Source organism: Leopardus geoffroyi, chromosome C1 (assembly GCF_018350155.1).
Source record: "Leopardus geoffroyi isolate Oge1 chromosome C1, O.geoffroyi_Oge1_pat1.0, whole genome shotgun sequence".
NCBI lineage: Eukaryota > Metazoa > Chordata > Mammalia > Carnivora > Felidae > Leopardus > Leopardus geoffroyi.
Genome location: NC_059328.1, coordinates 91944879 through 91963200, shown reverse-complemented (window position 1 = coordinate 91963200; position 18322 = coordinate 91944879). Strand labels below are relative to the sequence as shown.

At 39.4% G+C, this 18322-nt stretch overlaps 1 protein-coding gene across 1 annotated transcript in view; it reads left to right on the top strand.

Moving 5' to 3' along the window:
* The window catches only part of VAV3 (vav guanine nucleotide exchange factor 3), a 353758-nt gene that overhangs the window by 142164 nt on the left and 193272 nt on the right, over positions 1 to 18322 (top strand). Inside the window, exon 3 of the mRNA XM_045478481.1 lies at positions 18005 to 18063. Within this exon, the coding sequence (XP_045334437.1) occupies positions 18005 to 18063 (59 nt within the window). The remainder of the gene's footprint in view (positions 1 to 18004; positions 18064 to 18322) is intronic.

The following is an 18322-nucleotide window of genomic DNA, read 5'->3' as shown; positions in this document are numbered from 1 at the left end:
CAATATAAAAATATTAAACTATTTTTCAAAGAGTATTTACATCACTATTTGAATTGAGTGGGAATCATTTGAGATGGAAAATATGGAAGTTTAAATGTATTCCTTTGCCTAAATAGTCAATAAGAGCATTTTGCCTGGGTTTGAAACCCAACTCTGTGCCCTGCAGTTGTGTGGATCAAGGGCAAGTTGTTTAACCTCACTATGACTCAGTTTCATTGTCCGTGAAATGGGACTAGCAATAAAGATGTTAAGAGGATAAAATAAATTAAATACATAAAGCAATAGAGCAGTGCCTGACCTGTGATAATTTGCTAAATAAACAGGAAATGTCAAAAAAAAAAAAAAAAAAAAAAGAAAAACAAAACTGAAATTCCGTGGAAGTTTTACTTCCTCGATAAATAGCCACCATTATTGAGAGTTCAGTGTATGTCCTTGAGTATCCTGTTTATCAGTGCACAAGCACCTGTCCAGCTGGGGGTTGGGAAGGAAGGAATGTGGGCAGAGGACTATGATGGTTCAGTAGCCGTGTCTGAGGGTACCCCTTCCTAATTCTGCACAGGCCTCTTCCATTGTACAGAGCAGTGGGATTAGCAAGAGACACTCCAAACAACCTGGCTTTTAGAAGGTGCAATTAGAGTAAATGCTCAAAAGTGTATGAACTGAATTGTATGTTCAGCTTCCTTAGAATTCTCTTCTGTTGGTTTTTGTTCCTTCCACAATACTGTTTATATCAAATAGACCTGTATGGGGGCCCCTGCATGGCTCAGTCACTTGAGCATCTGACTCTTGAGTTGGTTGTGATCCCAGCGTTGTGGGATCCAGCCCCACATGTAGCTTTGCATAGAGCATAGAACAATCCCTCTGCCCTTCTCACCACTTGTGTTCTCACTCGCTCTAAAAACAAACAAACAGGGGCGCCGGGGTGGCTCAGTCGGTTGAGTGGCCGACTTTGGCTCAGGTCACGATCTCGTGGTCCGTGAGTTCGAGCCCCGTGTTGGGCTCTGTGCTGACAGCTCAGAGCCCAGAGCCTGTTTCAGATTCTGTGTCTCCCTCTCTCTGACCCTCCCTCGTTCATGCTCTGTCTCTCTCTGTCTCAAAAATAAATAAACGTTAAAAAAAATTTAAAAAAATAAAAACAAACAAAAAAACCCAAAATAGACCTGTATGTAGTTACTTTCCATTTTTTAAATCAATAATTTATCCAGGGATATCCGTCTGGGTCAGTTGGTTGAGCGTCCAACTTTGGCTCAGGTCATGATCTTGTGGTTCGTGGATTCAAGCCCCCTAGTTGGGCTCTATGCTGACAGCTCAGAACCTGGAGTCTGCTTCGGATTCTGTGTCTCCCTCTTTCTCTGCCCCTCCCCTATTTGTGCTCCCATGGGCGTGTACGTTCTCTTTGTCTCTCTCTTTCTCTCTCTCTCTCTCTTTCTCTCTCTCTCTCTCTCTCTCTCTCAAAAATAAACATTTAAAAAGCTTAAAAAAGAATTTATCTAGATTAATACAGAAAGGTAATACATTTTAAAACTGCACTCTTGAATTAAATCTGTCTTTGAGTTGTTTCTCTATATCAGTGGTTCCCAAACTGTGGTCCCCAGATGAAGAGCATCACTGGCATCTGAGAACTTCTTAGAAATGCAAAATCTGAGGCCCTGCCCTAGGCCAACTGAATAGGAAACCCTGGAGCTGAGGCCCAGCAATCTGTCATCCAGGTGATATTGGTGCCGGACAAGGTTTGAGGACTCCTGCCCCATATAAAAGCAAAGATTAAAAAAAAAAATTTTTTTTAACTTCGTATTTCTCCTTTGTCATTCTTTACCCTACTCAGAAGCAGTGATATTACTGAGGCATTCTATGTCTGCTGTTTTTATATCCTGAATGACATTCACTACAGTTGTTCACATAACACATCTCTAATCTTGCTTTCAAACTTTATTCCAGTATAATTCACTGGAAAACCTCCCCTGATCCAGAGATCTGCCTGGTCTCGACTCTTTTGGACTTTTTGGAGCCCTATGAGCACCTCGTTCTTAGCTCCTCACACTTGACTGCAATGGTTTATTGACCGATCTCTCTCTTTTCTGTAGTGTATGGAACGCCTTGAGCATGTTAACGGTTCTTTCTATCCCTGACACCAAGTGGGATTTATGGCATATGTAGACGCTAACTAAGTATTTATTGATGGATATCTTGAAAATGAACAAAAGAGTAACTTCTCCAAGACTGAGTGTTACTGAAAGGTAAACTGGTGTTAAAGCTCAAGTGGTTGACTGTGAGTCTCCTCAGCTGTCAGATGGTGTGTGAACTTCCTCCATCACTGTTTCCTGCGTTGTAAAATTAGCTTAATTCCTACCCCACAGGTTCTTGTAGAGTTCCTGACACACAGAAAAATGGTCACTAAAAATTACTAAAGTACTAAATTACTAAAATTAGTACCTTGTACATTTCAGTAATCTTAGGATTTTTATTATCCCACCTTGAAGTCATACATTTTTTTACTTTTAAAGTCGTTTTTCTCATTAGAACCAAAAAGCAGATAAACTTGATTGAATTAAACTATTTAAGATTTTGAAGCAGAGAAGGTAAAAAGATGAGTCAAATGTATTGGTGGCAAAAAAATTTTAATCACTATGCACTTAGGATGTGAAAAAGACTCTCATGGTAAATCAGCATAAATAAACTTAAGCGTTTATTTTACAAACAGCAATACATGTTCATTTTGTGAGTTGCACTTGTCAGACTGTCATAAAAATCGACTCTGCCATGATTTCCAGGAATTTGGGCAGCTTTTATTTTTACATACACCTTATAAACATACTGTGCTCTCTAAGTCTTTGATGCTTATTTAGGCCCCAAACAGATATATATCCTTTTTAAAGGGGTCATGGGTCAAAAAATTATACCCATCATCTATTGAGGGAAACTAATATTTATATGTTTTAGTAGGAAAAAAATAGAGACTTTCCATGGAATCATTTACATCAACGAATAGAACATCTATGGCCAGTCCAGCACACTGGTGTAACATCTTGTTTCTAAGAGAATTGGTTTCTAAAAAAATAACGGGCAAAGATTATACCACTATTGGCTCACTGTTTGGAGTTGGGAGTGCGACAGCTTGGTTGGGTAGAGTTGAGGTTAGAGATCCAACTAGCTCATAATTTTGGAGATGAAAGCCTGGAGCCCAGAGAAACCACACAGTCTATCATGGTCTCAAGGAAGGTCACAGCTGGAACCAGAATCATAACCTCCATGCAGTCCCATGCTGGCTACATGCCTTTTTGAGGTAGTCCTATTGACAAGGTCTTTTTTTTTTTTAATGTTTATTTTGGAGAGGGGAAAGGGGGAGAAAATGAACAAGTGAGGGAGGGGCAGAGAGAGAGGGAGACACAGAATCCAAAGCTGTCAGCACACGGCCCAGTGTGGGGCTTGAATTCACAAAGTGTGAGATCATGACCTGAGCTGAAGCTGGATGCTTAACCGACTGAGCCGCTCAGGTGCCCTGACAAGGTCATTTTCTACGAGCCACTCTATACCATTTGATGCCAGGAACTTTTTGATGTGGCCTGAAAAAAACGTTAAACTTTTCTGTTGTTTTGCTTTTTAAATTCAAATAATCAGTTATCCCATTCTTAGGCTTAGGATCTGATGGCATGGAGTTAGGGATGAGGTGAGGATCAGTATAGGCATCTGAGATGTGACGCAGTCAGGAGGGTGTTTTGGTTCATTACTTCCTAATAAGCATGGCTGTTTCGACCTGGCCTTGTCAGAATAGCTGCTTTGAAACATCCAGTTCAAGATGTCCCTTTGGAGAAATTCTAAGGATATGAATGTTTGACTTCATGCAGGGCCTTCTACTGGTCTGGGTTTCCTTTCTCTATTCAGCAGTGAAAGACTCATGACTTAAGTGCATTTTAATAACTGGATATAAATGTTTGAGTTTCAGCTGCCACTGTAGGATTTTCTTCTTCTTCTTCTTTTTTTTTTTACATTTATCTTTATTTTTGAGACAGAGACAGAGCATGAGTGGGGGACAGGCAGAGAGAGAGGGAGACACAGAATCAGAAGTAGGCTCCAGGCTCTGAGCTGTCAGCACAGAGCCCGATGCGGGGCTTGAACTCGTTAACTGCGAGATCATGACCCAAGCCGAAGTCGGACACTCAGCCGACTGAGCCACCCAGGCACCCCAGGATTTTATTCTTCTAATTCAGGTTGCTGTCAAATACTCTCTGGGGAAAAGAACCTTAAAAGATCATGTAGATTTTTTAATTCTTTTAATGTTTATTTATTTTTTGAGAGCGAGACAGAGCATGAGTGGGGGAGGAGCAGAGAGAGGGGGAGACACAGAATCTGAAGCAGGCTCCAGGCTCTGAGCTGTCAGCACAGAGCCTGACGCGGGGCTTGAACCCACCAACCGTGAGATCATGTCCTGAGCTGAAGTCGGACACTTAACCGACTGAGCCACCCAGGCGCCCCAAAAGATCATGTAGATTTCAAAACTTGTTAAATATGTTATATTTTGACAGGATATTTATTTGGGGGAGGGGGTTAGAAAGGAGGATAATAAAGAGTGCTTGGGTGGCTCAGTCAGTTGAACCTCTGACTTCAGCTCAGGTCATGATCTCATAGCTCGTGAGTTCAAGCCCTGTGTCAGGCTCTGTGCTGACAGCTTGGAGCCTCAATCCTGCTTCTGATTCTGTCTCCCTCTCTCTCTCTCTGCCCCTAACCCACTCACATTCTGTCTCTCTCAAAAATAAACGCTAAAAAAATAATTTTTTAAAAAAGGACGATAATAAAAAGAAAACAGTATCAACACTGAAATACTAGATCTACAATTGCACAGAAACCAATTTAAAGTAGATCTGGCTTGGTTCTCTCTAAAGCATTTCATTACCTAATGTGCCATAGGGATTTTGATGTCGCGGTGGGTCATGAAGGATGCCATCATGGCAAGGGTTTAAAGGCCATGAATTACTAAGGTATTTAGACATGAGTTATCTTGGTAATTTCATCTGTTTACAGATGTTTTCTCAGTCGGGAGCTGTGCTTTGCCAGAAGGCGAATTGGCTTTACAGATAAAACCAACCACCTCTGGCAGCCGGTCACTGTGCCTCTGGTGCCTCCAATGTCTGAGTCTGTTTTCAAAGGTAGGCTGGAAGGAGGATCTGAGAAGCAGCTTCTGAAGAGAGAGCAGATGCCTCCCTGGATAACTCTGATGAAGAATTTTCAACTTTGGTGACTTTATTTTTCCCTTTTGTCATATAATTAAACTGTACTCATTCTTCAGGTGAAATACTTCATCTGAGGTTAACCTGAGATAAAATGTGAAACAGAAAAGTGTATAAGAAAAGCAAACAAACAAACTTGGGACCAGGACCATCAGAGTTTGGCACCATACGCTCACTGGGGTCATTTTGCCCATCTGGGCTGATCTACATTTCTACAGCCTTGGATTGTTTTTTCTGAGCCACTTCTTGATAAACACTAGACCCTAGAGGAAATTCAGATTATCTTGGAATAACCACTTGCACTCAGGAGCTAATGACCAAAAAATACTCCTTGCAAAATATCCAAGTTCCAGAAAAAGAAGTCTTCCAGGACTCCTAACGTCATATCCCTTTCAGGATTTAAAGGCCACAGGTTGTGGAGATCTAAAGTGACAGATAGTTAACACTGCTTCAAAAATAACTATTTAAGTAATTCAACTAAAGTTACTACTAAAGAGAAAATCAGCAAGCACTTGCAATGCAAGAGAGAAGGATTCTCAAAGTGAACTTAAATAATAAAAATAAAAGTTAATCTTCATCTTTTTTCTTAAATCATAATGCAAGTGAATTTGAAAAAGCTGATTAAATTCAATATAATTTAGTTGGAAAGGAAAACTTAATGTATCATGATTGTGCATGCTCCTCAGCAAAGACTGAAAAGTAGAAAAGCAAGATAAAGGGAAAAAACTGCATCAGATGTATTTCCATAGAAACCTTATTTTATGACTGCTGGTTCATGTGTGGTAGAATGTGTGCGCACACACACACACACACACACACATCACAAATAGTTGCAAATCACTCAGTAGGAAACCGGACTACCCCTGCGCCAGTTTGAGATTTGTAGATCCAGCCTAACACAGGTTCATATTGGCAGCCCTGAGGTGACATATCCCAGTCTCATGGACTTGAGGCTCCTGACAGTTCTGGGTCAATTTTTTTGACCATTGTCAACCACAGCTATCTATCATTGGTCCCCACTGGGGCAGCATCAAGTTTCTAAATGATGCCTGGATTTAATCCTCTCTCTAGTGTATCTTCTACACTCTGACGAACTGAAGTCAGATCAGATTTCCTAAAGTTTGCTCAAGCTAGACTCTTGCCTCTGGGATTTGGTGTATCTAGTAATGTTCAAGTTGGGTTGATCCCTTTTTCATAATGCTTGTCACATTCTTTTTCTCCCCTAAAATCAATGCACAGCTAGGCTTTTGTTGAAACAACTTCCTAGGTTTAGGCTCCTTCCTCTGAGCTATTTTATGCCGCAACAGATTAGTATTCTTGACACACTGCTTCTTGACAGTTCATTCTCCAGCTCAAAAATTTTTGCTGGCTCCCCATATAAATAATATATGCAGACTCCCTAGCCAGGCACTTGAAGCTGTCTGCCTCCAACTTGCCTCTCCAACCCTATTTCACACTCATCCAATGAATGTTCTAAGGGCATGTGATAGGTGATGAATGTCCTGATGGGTGGCCATCAGATTGACTAAGAGAACAGTCAAATAATTGACATGTGTAGACAGTGAGGATGTGTTAAGTAGAAAAGGCCTGTCTGTGTGTGTGGTAGTTTCTTCCTCACCATAGTGGCTCCCTACTCCCCTTTTAAAGTCCATTGTTTTAGCTTCTGCTGCTTCCACTGGAGATGGCCATAGGCATCAAGAAGTGTAGGCACTGGCTCTTTGACCACATCAAGCTCTGACACCCTGGGAGTGCCACATCACTCTTAAGCTACCACCTATACTTGTAAACCGAGGAGTTTGGTCCAATCTTTTCTCCATCATGGATCTGTTTCCTTTTCTGCCATAACTCTAGGCACTTTGAAAACTTTTGTCTAGACTTATGCTGTCCACTGTGGTAGCCCTTAACCACATGTGGCTATTGAGCATTTGAAATGTGCCTAATCTGGGGGTGTTTGGGTGGCTCAGTCGGTTAAGCATCTGACTCTTGATTTCGGCTCAGGTCATAATCTCATGGTTGTGAGATCAAGCCCCACGTTGGGCTTCATGCTAGATGTGGGGTATGCTTAAGCTTCTCTCTCTTCCTCTATTCCTCCACAGCTTGTGCACGTGCATGTTCTTTCTTTCTACTCCCTTTCCATCCCCCCCTCCAAAAAGGAAGTATGCCTAGTCAGAATTAGGTGACCTGTAATTGTAAAGTACACACCAGATTTTGAAGATTCAGTGTGGAAAAAAATACCAGTATAAAATGTTTTGATTTAGATCTTGATTACATAGTGAAATTATAAGTTATAGGTATAATGAACTAAATAAAATATATGATTAAAATTCATTTCACCTGTTTTTATGTTTTCTGGTTTTATGTTTTATGTTTTATGTAGCTTCTTAGAATATTAAGGTTGTGTATGTGGCTCACATATTTCTATCAGCCATCTCAGGTCTAGAAACTCAATTTCTTTTTCTTCTTTTAAATTTTTTAAAATGTTTGTTTATTTTTGAGAGAGAGAGAGCACGGGAAGGGGAGGGGCAGAGAGAGAGGGAGACACAGAATCTGAAGCGGGCTCCAGGCTCTGAGCTGTCAGCACAGAGCCTGATGCGGGGCTCGCACCTGTGAACCGTGAAGTCACGACCTAAGCGGAAGTCAGATACTTAACCAACTGAGCCACCCAGGCGCCCCTGGAAACTCCATTTCTTACATAATGAAGAATTAGTTTACCTGCTTTTTAATTGTTAAAGCGTATATGAAAATGAGTACTTTTAAGAAGTATGAAATGACCAGTGTTACCAGAACATAGAGATGTGAAAGGAGTGTCATGCTATTCTCCCAGTCTTGCAGGTAAAGGTGTGTTCTCCTAAGTGATTTGAAATGTGAGAATAACTTACACCTCCTTATTCTCTGTGAGCAGTTCTGAGGCTGGGACTGAAAATGGGACATTTCCAGGTTGGCACAAGGGATGTGTTCTGCTCCACTGTCAGATTCTGGCATTGCCTTTTTGTTCCCGGACTCTTTGCCATTTCATCCTTTAAAGTGGTAATAGCTGTGTGGGCAGCATTCAGGTAGCAGAAATGTTTGCAGGCGGGTTGCATGACATTGAAAGTATGTCAAGTGTGGAAAATGTGTTGACTTTGACCCAGCTGTATGATTTGTGGGCAGCTTTGACAATTCATTTTATTTTCCAAGTCCCTTAAGTCACATAGAACGTTCCCTGTGTACTTGAGATACATAAACGATTTCTCCTCTGGCCTGATGCTAACGCACAGGATGTGCCTGCTTCAAGTGAGTTGTTTGAATGCACCAAGGCTCCCAATGAGCTGGCAAGACAGAGCTGCTCTGCTAGAGTTGTTACTGAGATGGGGTGGGGAGTAATCAGTGTTTACCTGCCGGACCCACGGTGAAATTCCCATGCTTGGTAGTGAACGTTAAAATGGCCACTTAGTCTTTGTGGATTATATCTCTGCTCTGCTTAGAGGCAGAAAATCACTTGCAAATATGGCCATGTTTTCAGAACTAAAGCGTTTGTTTTACAGTTGTGTACAAACGATTTAATTCTTTATTATTTGCCTCCTAAGTTCAACATACTGCAACACACCAGTGTAAATTTAGGAGAAAAGTGAATATTTGTGTTCGTTCTGATTTCTAACTAAATACTGTGCTTCCAGACAGCTAATTCTGCACTGCTGAATCCCAAGTTTCATCTCTGGTATTTGGACCCAGAAGATGGTTCAGACAGCATTTGGGAAAAGTTACTTACAGCTTCTTTTACTTGGTGGGAGAAAATTAACAATGCTGCTGCCAGTTTGCCTTTTTTCTGCCTACGCTGTAGTAGAAATATTTTTATTTTGACACCATCTGTGAATTGTAGTAACATGAATTTTATGCTCTGGTAGGGTTTCTATGAAAGGTTCTAGAATCTCTGGAGCACAGCAAGCCAGGTGGTTGGGCAGGGCTAGACATGGAAGGTATGGGGAGAGTAGGGTGAGCCTGGAAGGGCATAGGGAGTGTATCAGATCTACTGAAGACTCCTCAGTGCTGGTGACTTCATCTCTTCGTGAGGGGTAACATTTAAGAATTTCAAGGTAGACACGGAGTTGGTGGTGGTGTATGGCATGGACACTTCTGAAGTGTCACACAGCCTGTATGATAGCAGAGTAGAAGACGAGTTTGAGGGGAGTGAAGCTGAAGGCGTGGAGACACATTGGAAGGCCGTTCCAGTAAACGAAGTAAGAATTAGAGCTTGGGATAAGCCAGAGACGTGGAAGAAAGAAGGAGTTGGATCTGAGAGAGATGCAAAAGGATGAAGTGATAGGATTTAGGTGTGCAGTGTGAAGGACAAGTACAAGTCTGAAAGATTTCCCAGTGTCGGGACAGGAGTGAGACTGTAGGCTCCCTGGGCATAGGAAGGGGAAGCAGGTTTGAAGGAAAGGTACTCTTTTTGGGGTCTTAGAGGTAGAGCTCAGAGGCCCAGAATGCACAGACAGCAAGACCATGGTGGTATAGAAATGGATCCTGAGACAAGTGCAGGTCCATTTGGTTTAGAAAAAAATTTTTCACTTAATATAAATATAAAAACAGGGGGCAAAAACATAAGAGACTCTTAAATATGGAGAACAATCAGAGGGTTCCTGGAGAGGTTGTGGGAGGGGGCATGGGCTAAATGGGTAAGGGGCATTAAGGAATCTACTGAAATCATTGTTGCACTATATGCTAACTAATTTGGATGTAAATTAAAAAAATAAAATAAATTTAAAAAAATTTTGCTTAATGACGTCATCTCTTGGAACCTGCAAAATACCCACTGTAAGAAAAATATTATTCAGGAAATGGCAACTACAAAAAGCTTCTCAGACAGTAAGGTACGTGTGAATCTGCTCTGAGTAGGCAAGTGTTCTCATGGAGTGGGTGGTTCAGAGGGTGGTAATTCTCTATTAACCTGCAGACAAAGAGTCGGGGAAATTCCTGATTGCCTTTCAAGATGTATTCCAAGGTCACCTTTTCTAAAAAGCCCTTTGAGCCATCCTTGCTCTAGCCTTCAGGCCGAGGGGGACATCTGGCCTTGCTCTCTCCCCTGGGCTACAGGTGTTCTTTGTAATACCAGGTCTGTGTTTTTGCTTACTACCTATATGCTCTTTCCCTCCCAATGAATGGTGGGTTTTTTGAAAGGGGGAAGTATATAATCTCTATTTTGTTACCTTCAACATGTGGAGTGTATCAGGTATATCTAGCCTATAGTGAGTGTTCAGTAAATGTTCACTGAATAAATTCAGGGGATTTATATACAGCGTGGTAAAGTAGAAAGAGAAATAGTCTGGACAGAAGAGAGGGGACCTGGGTTATGACACCAATTCTGCTATTGGCTCTTTGACCCTGAACGAGCTAGTTAATTTTGCTGGACCTTGGTTTCCTTATAGGCAAAGGAGGTTGAACAAGAGTCTAGGAAATCCATGAATGGTCTTCAAGAGATCCCTGGATTTCTTGAGATGAAATGCAGAGTTGTGTATACTTATGTAGGTGTGTATATACATATATATATATACATATATATATATATATATATATATATACACACACACACACACACACACACAGACACACACACGTACATACACATACATACACATACATACACACAGGTCCACTTCAACCACCAAGGAAAAAACCAAGGACTTTCAATGTACTTCAAAGGGAGCTATGACTTAAAATAATTAAGAACCATTGAATAAAATGTGGTAGCTTTAAAATTTCTGTATTGGATGGAGTTTGGCCACAGGAGATGTGGCCCTGTGGGGGTGAGGTTTAACCAAAGGACTGGTCTTGAAATTGCTATTAAATGACAGCCTCCTTACATGGATTTTTGTATTTATTTGAGGCAATGAGGCATGGAGATTATGGGGAGATGTATGCTAAAGCTTCTCTAAACCCATCCCTTTGTACTGTCACTTCTTAGAGCTTTTTAAATTCTATGTGAACTGTATGTGATTATAGTTCTTATTATGTGTTATCTTCATGAGTTGACTAGGCATGGGACATTCTTTTTAACATTTGCTTTGGCAAGGTCAAGTGTGATTGTTTTTGGGCTCTTAGAGTTACTTTTGCATGACAGGAGTTTTTGTTTTTGTTTTCTGAATATTTGCATGGAAAATTAATTATATGAGAGAAGAAAATGAATAAATAAGGAAAAAAATTTACCATCCACAATCTTTTTTTTTTTTTTGAACCTAATGAATGCTATAGTTAGATAAACTTAGTGACTGTTGGCAAGTATTAGACACTGGCCATCATGTACTTGAACAGAGGTATAACCTTTTAGATGTATGCACAGCCATTGGAAAGCTTCGTGTTACATCCTGTGTTAACTTGAGATAGATATCTCACATTGTGTTTTCTGAAGTGCTTTGCAAAGACCATGTGTTATTTTACTAATGATGACAGTGACCACAGTGGCATTAGGAAATAGCAGAAGTATGGGACATCCTTTTATATGCTTTTTATAGACAGAGACTGAGAGAGGTAAAGGAGCTAAGGCACAGAGCATATGCTTAACTCCCATGGCCACCCAGCTAGTGAGAGACAGAGCTGAGATTTGAACTCAGAACATCTGGGTCTTTTTTTTTTTTTTTTTTTTTAAGCAACATTTGAAGAGTTCAATTATCTGCCAAGCAGATTTTTTAATTAAGTTTTTAATTTTAATTCTAGGATAGTTAACATACAGTGTCACATTAGTTTCAGGTGTACAAATAGTGATTCAACAATCCTATGCATTATTCAGTGCTCACCATGATTAGTGTACTCTTTAATCTCCATTAGAACATCTGAGTCTTAAGTTTGTGCTCCTAACCAGGCCAGGAGTCCCCTAACCTCCTAAAAGGAGGTTCTTTTTTTTTTCTGTAGGGCTTTACTTTTGAGGTTTCAAAACAGTAAGTATAGACTAATTCTTTCTTTTATGATCATTACCAAGGCCTGCACAAACAATACATAATTTGGATGCATTTAACCCATATAGATACTCCTTTGTCCACTTCAATTTCATTTCTCATGGTGCACAATCTTCTTGATACAGAAATATTGTTCAGTTCATCTTGCTGTTCCGCTTTGCTTTGCCTGTAGGGGAGGTGGTCCACACATTTTCTAGCAGCATCCTACAGTATTCAAAGCAACAACCAGGTGTTTTAGGGAAGATGTAAAATGTGCTGCTAGAACTATGACACTAAGCTGCAGTGTATCTTAATGGGGCAATTTACTGTGTGAAATTAGAATTGCAAAGAAAATTAAGATAATGAGGTCTGTTGATTTCCTAGGAGGCTTAAGGTAAAATATATTAGTCTGATAGTCACCATCTGGTTGGGTTTAGAATTAGGCTTCTTTGAGAGTCTGGTGTCTGGCGTGCCTGGGTAATACCATGTCTCTGGGTTGCACCTGATTGAGTCTATAAGCCTGTGTTTCTGTCTGAATTATTCAGTCCAGCACTCCCAGCCAAGTTCTGTCTGAGTTATGTCCTCTGAGCTTTTCCTCCATGACCACATGGGGCATTTACTCTCAGCCTGGAAGAACCATGATGTGGCGTTCCTGCCTATAGCTTCAGCTGCTGGATGATAACTTGATGCTCTGGTGCTACAGAGCTTTCTTGAATGACTAAGCTTGTCTTGCACTTGGGGTTCAAGTCTACAGCCACCAGATTGCCTTGTAGAGCCCACCTCCCTGAAGTGTCACTTCCCTGGGAACTTGTGCTGAGTTCAGCTCTCTGCTTCTGAATTTTGATAATAGCCTTTCCATTAGATCAGGGAGAAGTATGTCTGTATGTATATATATGTATATATGTGTATATATATGTATATGTGTGTGTGTGTATATATATATAATTATATGTATGCATATGATATAAATATATTTATATATTATAATATATATGTTTTATTATACACACACACACACATATATATATTTAAGTTTATTTATTTTAAGAGAGAGAGCATGAGTAGGGGAGGGGCAGAGAGATTGGATCCCAAACAGGCTCTGTGCTGTCAGCTCAGAGCCCAATGTGGGGCTTGAACCATGAGATCATGACCTGAGCTGAAATTAAGAGTTGGATGCTTCACCAACTGAACCACCCAGGCACCCCAAGGAGAGGTTTAAGAGGTAAAACTTCAAGGTAGAGAACTCAAGTAGATAAATCCACAATTAACTAGCACTTTTTGGCAGATGTGTGTGTTGGTTCCTATGGCTGTCTGTGGTTATTGTCTATGGCCATGGCTTCCTTAACTCAGGAACTTAGAAGTAACTGTAACATACTGCTTTTGCATGGATGACTTCTTTTAATTACAAACTACATTATCAACAGCATGAATATGCTGGATAAGCAGAAAGTAAGAATTTTCTTGAAAGTCTCATGAAGAGAATAGTTAAAATTGGTAGCTTTATTAGTTTACAGTTCTTATTGAAAACTTTTATGGCTTTTAAACTTACTAATGGGGATGGTAAAAGTAAGGAGCTCAAACTAAATTAAAATCACCATTAAGGGGAGAAATTTGATGGGAAGGGGTTGCCACTGTATATACTGCCTCTAGACTTGAGGAGAGAGGCAATTCTTTTTCATATTTAATATTTAATTTTCATAATGGGCTCCTTCTTCAATTCATTCATTCCCTGCTTGTGCCAGGCTAAGCTCTTTACATATTTTTACACATATTATCCCCAATCCTCGCAACAATTTTGCAAGGTAAGTATTAGTCATTCATTTGTTTGAGCAACAAATATTTTTGCGTTAAGTGGTTGTTATGACCCTGGCTGTGAGCTAGGTGGTAAGAGTGGAACAGTGAAGAAGCAGTTTGAGTTCCCTTACCTTGAGGTGTTGTTCATTGTTGAATGGAGAGACAGTAAATAGGTCATTAGAGTGCCTTGTTATCTTAATATACACTTCAGCGGTGTATAAATGCATAAAAAGTTTTTGAAGAGCAATGGTTATACTTTTGACATCTTCATCTTGTCTAAGAATCTTTCCTCTAGAAATACCTGCACACAATTGAAGAGATAATTGGCAAGGATGGTAATGCTACCATTGTTCTAATAGGCAAATGTTGAGAAAGCTCATTGGCAGCAGAATGGTCAAATCATTGTTACACTCGTATGCTGTAATGTTGTACAGCATTAAGGTGAATGAGGTAGATCTGTATGTGTTGACACAGCTGTCTGGGATATATTACTAAATGACAAACTCAGGTTGTAGAAAAGTCTGTATAATAGAAACATATTACCTAAAATAATAATCATGAAGAAAAGGGAACAGAATAGTGCAGGAGTCACACCAGATTTTTAGCTTTGGTGCCCTTTAAGCAGAGGTGTGTGTATGGTGGGAGTGGGGAGACAACTTCTGTGTGTTACTGTGTTAAGTAAACATGAGTCCTTTTCAGATGTTTTAAACAGCAAAGGTGATAGGTAGAGGGCAGAGTTGTGTCCTACGGGAACACAAAGGACCCAGACTGGAGTGGGAGATGTCAGAGAAGACTGTGGTAGAGGGAATGGGCTGTCTGAATTCAGGATGTTCATGGTCAGCATGAGGAGAGACACAGAATAAGTGTTCTGCTCAGGAGCATCCCAGTAGATGGCTTTGGAGCTGGCCACCTCTATACTTTAAAGGTTTATCCAGGTTGTCCTGAGTTCTTCACTTTGCCTCCACAATACATCAGCCACTCTTCTTAAATACTTCTCACATTTCCATTTCCACCTCTTCTCTATCTCAACTGCTGCTCGTGTAGACTTCTCATTTCTCAACTGGATGATTGAACCCCCCCCCCCCCCCCAGGTCTCATGACCCCTTGTCTGTATCCCATGTCCTTCTACTCCTGTTTATCCTTCACTGTGCTGAATGATCTTCTAAAAATGCAGTTTTGACCTGGGTATCTTCCTTTTTAAACTTTATAAATGATCTTTCATAGATTTTGGGATCTAATCCCACCTTCTAAAGCAAGCATATAGAAGCCCTTCTTACCTCTTCCACCTTCCTCCCACAGTAACTGTTACTTATATTATCTGGAAGTATTTTACTTTCCTTAAAAATGCTGCTCTTCTTAACAAACAAGGAATAACATGGATTTAGTAGTTGGTGGTTGTCCTATTAACTTGCAAATGTTCTGACTAGTTACCCCTTTGTGAGTTCATGTCTGTAATTTCATATTATGTTGAGGTAACAATTTATAAATCAATAAATTTCAGGGAAAATAGTCTTGCTGCCCTTGGGGATATTTTCTTTTGTAAATATTCTTGAATGAATGTTTCTAATGTCAGGAGAATCTGGCATTAATTTTTATACTTGTCTATTCCAAATCCAGATATGCTCCACCTTTATAGAATACACACTGTTCTAAAAACACTACATTGACTAAACAGACTTATTTGCTTTGGCTAAACTTAGAATTAATGGATGGACTTGATGTACGATCAGATAGACTCAAAACTGAGAGATGGTCCTGAGAGATTTACTTTAAGACATGCTATGTATTATTCTTCCATCCTTCCTGTCCACTGAATTTGTATCTTTATTTTTCTATTACCGAATGGTAATAAGTAATGCTTTTAAGTAAATAATAGGAATTGATTTCATCTTGGTGATTTTCAGAAATGTTTGTACTTTATAAACATGTAATACAGGACTAAAGTGATAGACTGTCTTTTGGCTCCCCCTGGCGGACAATTGTGCACAAAACTCAATGGCCTTGGATGGGGATGGTTGTGAATAGTACCAATGGTGGGAAAAGGGACACAAAATACATTCTTACCTTTAGATACATTATAGTTATTTTAGAAAATATCTCAAAGAATAAAATATATTTCTATTATAATGTTAAATAGCAGTGGTGAAATATATCACGTAAAATACCTAATACTAATGCTATTGCTGTTTTTCTTCTGAGTAATGGCAATGCTGGGACCATAGCGTAAAATAGAATTTCAGATAGCAGATTTCACACCACAGGTTTAAAACGGTGTGCATCAGGATAAGGTTGATGCTAAAATTTGACAGTACTATTAATTCATGTGTCTACTACTTAGATTATTCCAGAATCTTCCAAAAGCTAGATATTTCTCAGTAATGCATAATTTTGGAATTTTAGCAAATGGTTATTTTTGAGTTAGCTTATTTTGATAAACTTATTTGTTCATTCATGATCTTCTGAATTTACAGATTCACTGAAGATTCTTTTATCTTTATTTTGGGGAATTAATTGATACCTGATTGTGTCTTGCTTTCATATCAGATGTTCAAAAAAGTTAAACCAGGAAGAAATAGCATAGTCTTTCAATTAAACTTTGTCTATAATGATAATTTTATCTAATAAAAGTTCACCTTTACTGGGTTAATCATTTGATGGGCATTATCTCACTTAATCTTTTCAGTAACCCCATGGGGATGCTGGTAGTTAGTTGTCCTAACCCACATTTTATAGAGCTTAGGAAAGGTGAGCTTAGCTAAAATCTGTGAGCCAGGGCTCAACCAGATTCTCTTGCTCCAGAACTATCTGTTTATAACTTCAGCAGTGTACTTCTTCCTGAAGTAGGCAAGAGATAGGTACACGTGTGGCTAATACTCTTTAAGAGACTTCTGTGGCGTACTGAGACGTTGCTAGTAGGTCTTGGTATTTGAACTGAGGAATTAGAAGATGAACTCAGCTCAGAGAGAGATTTTTGCCTTCCCCACCCCTCATTTTGAATAGGACTTATAGAAGAACCTCTTTAAATTTTGTTTAGTTTTGAGAGTTAGGACAAATTATATCTGTTATCATAGAAATAGGTTTCATGAGAAAAAATACATTTTAGCTCTTTGGGTTCATCACTAACTCTTTGAGTGAGATAATCTTAGGTGTAAAAGTGGCAAGGAAGGGTAAAATCACTAGGTTCTAAAACTATAGCAGGGCACATTTAGGCGTAGGTACCAAGGTCTTCATAAGTAATCATTAAGATAGATAGATAGATAGATAGATAGATAGATAGATAGTCAAGGGGTTAGGAAACTCTTTCTGAAAATACTCAATAATTTTCTTAAAGTTAGCAATTATAAAGAATAGCTATCATTTAAACAGTTTTCATGTATTATCTTCTTAATTCTTACAGTAACCTAATGATTATTAATTACCTAACTATGATTATAGGCAGTATCCAGATGATAAAACTGAAGCCTAGGGTAGTTAGGCAGTTTGCTGGAGGTTTTTGGCTAATGAAATGTAAAGTCAGGATTTGAACTCGTTTGAACTAGCTCAAGAGCCCACACTCTAAACCACTTGGCTGTATAGCAGTGCTTTCCAGTAGAACTCTCTGTGATGATGCAAATGTTTGATGACTGTGTATTGCAATACAGTAGCCACTAGCCAGATTTGGCTACTGGGCACTTGAAATGTGGCTAGTACAACTAAGAAACATTTAAATAGCTTGTCCGTGTGGCCAGTGGCTACTGTACTTGGACAGAACAACTTTACAAGATCTTTCAGATTCTGTAGAAGTGGAGATAGAAGACCTTTAGTATTACCTCATCTAACTTCTTGCTTTAATGATAAGGAAACTGTAAACCAGATGCTTAACAATCTGCTTAGAGTAACAGTTAAAGAAGGGACCAGATTATAACCCAGGAGTTTATAATTTACAGAAACCGCTCTTCCCATTCTGTACTTTTGTTGGTATCTGCAAATTTACATTTCTGCTGCCATAGTTAATCTTAGATTGTAAGATTATCTTTGAAAAAAATTCTTATCTTTCCCGAAGTACATGTCTAATTAACGCTTTCCTTTTTTTCTCAGGTTATAGAAACACTGTCACGGCTTTCTCGCACACCTATAGCGTTGGCCACAGGAATCAGGTAAGCTTGATTCAAGTGTTCATTTGCTCAATGAATGTAATGATTATTTACTGAATGGTTACTATTTGTAAAGGACTTTGCATACAGGGACCATATCTCATTCATGCACACACAGTGCCTGGTATTTCAGTGCCTACTACACATTTGAAATCAATTGAGCAAGTAAGAACTTATTTATAGAGTTGAATAAGATACATTGGCTAAACATCATTGTCAATTCACTACTGACTGTTACTGGTAGGGTTCTTTGTTTTCTTAA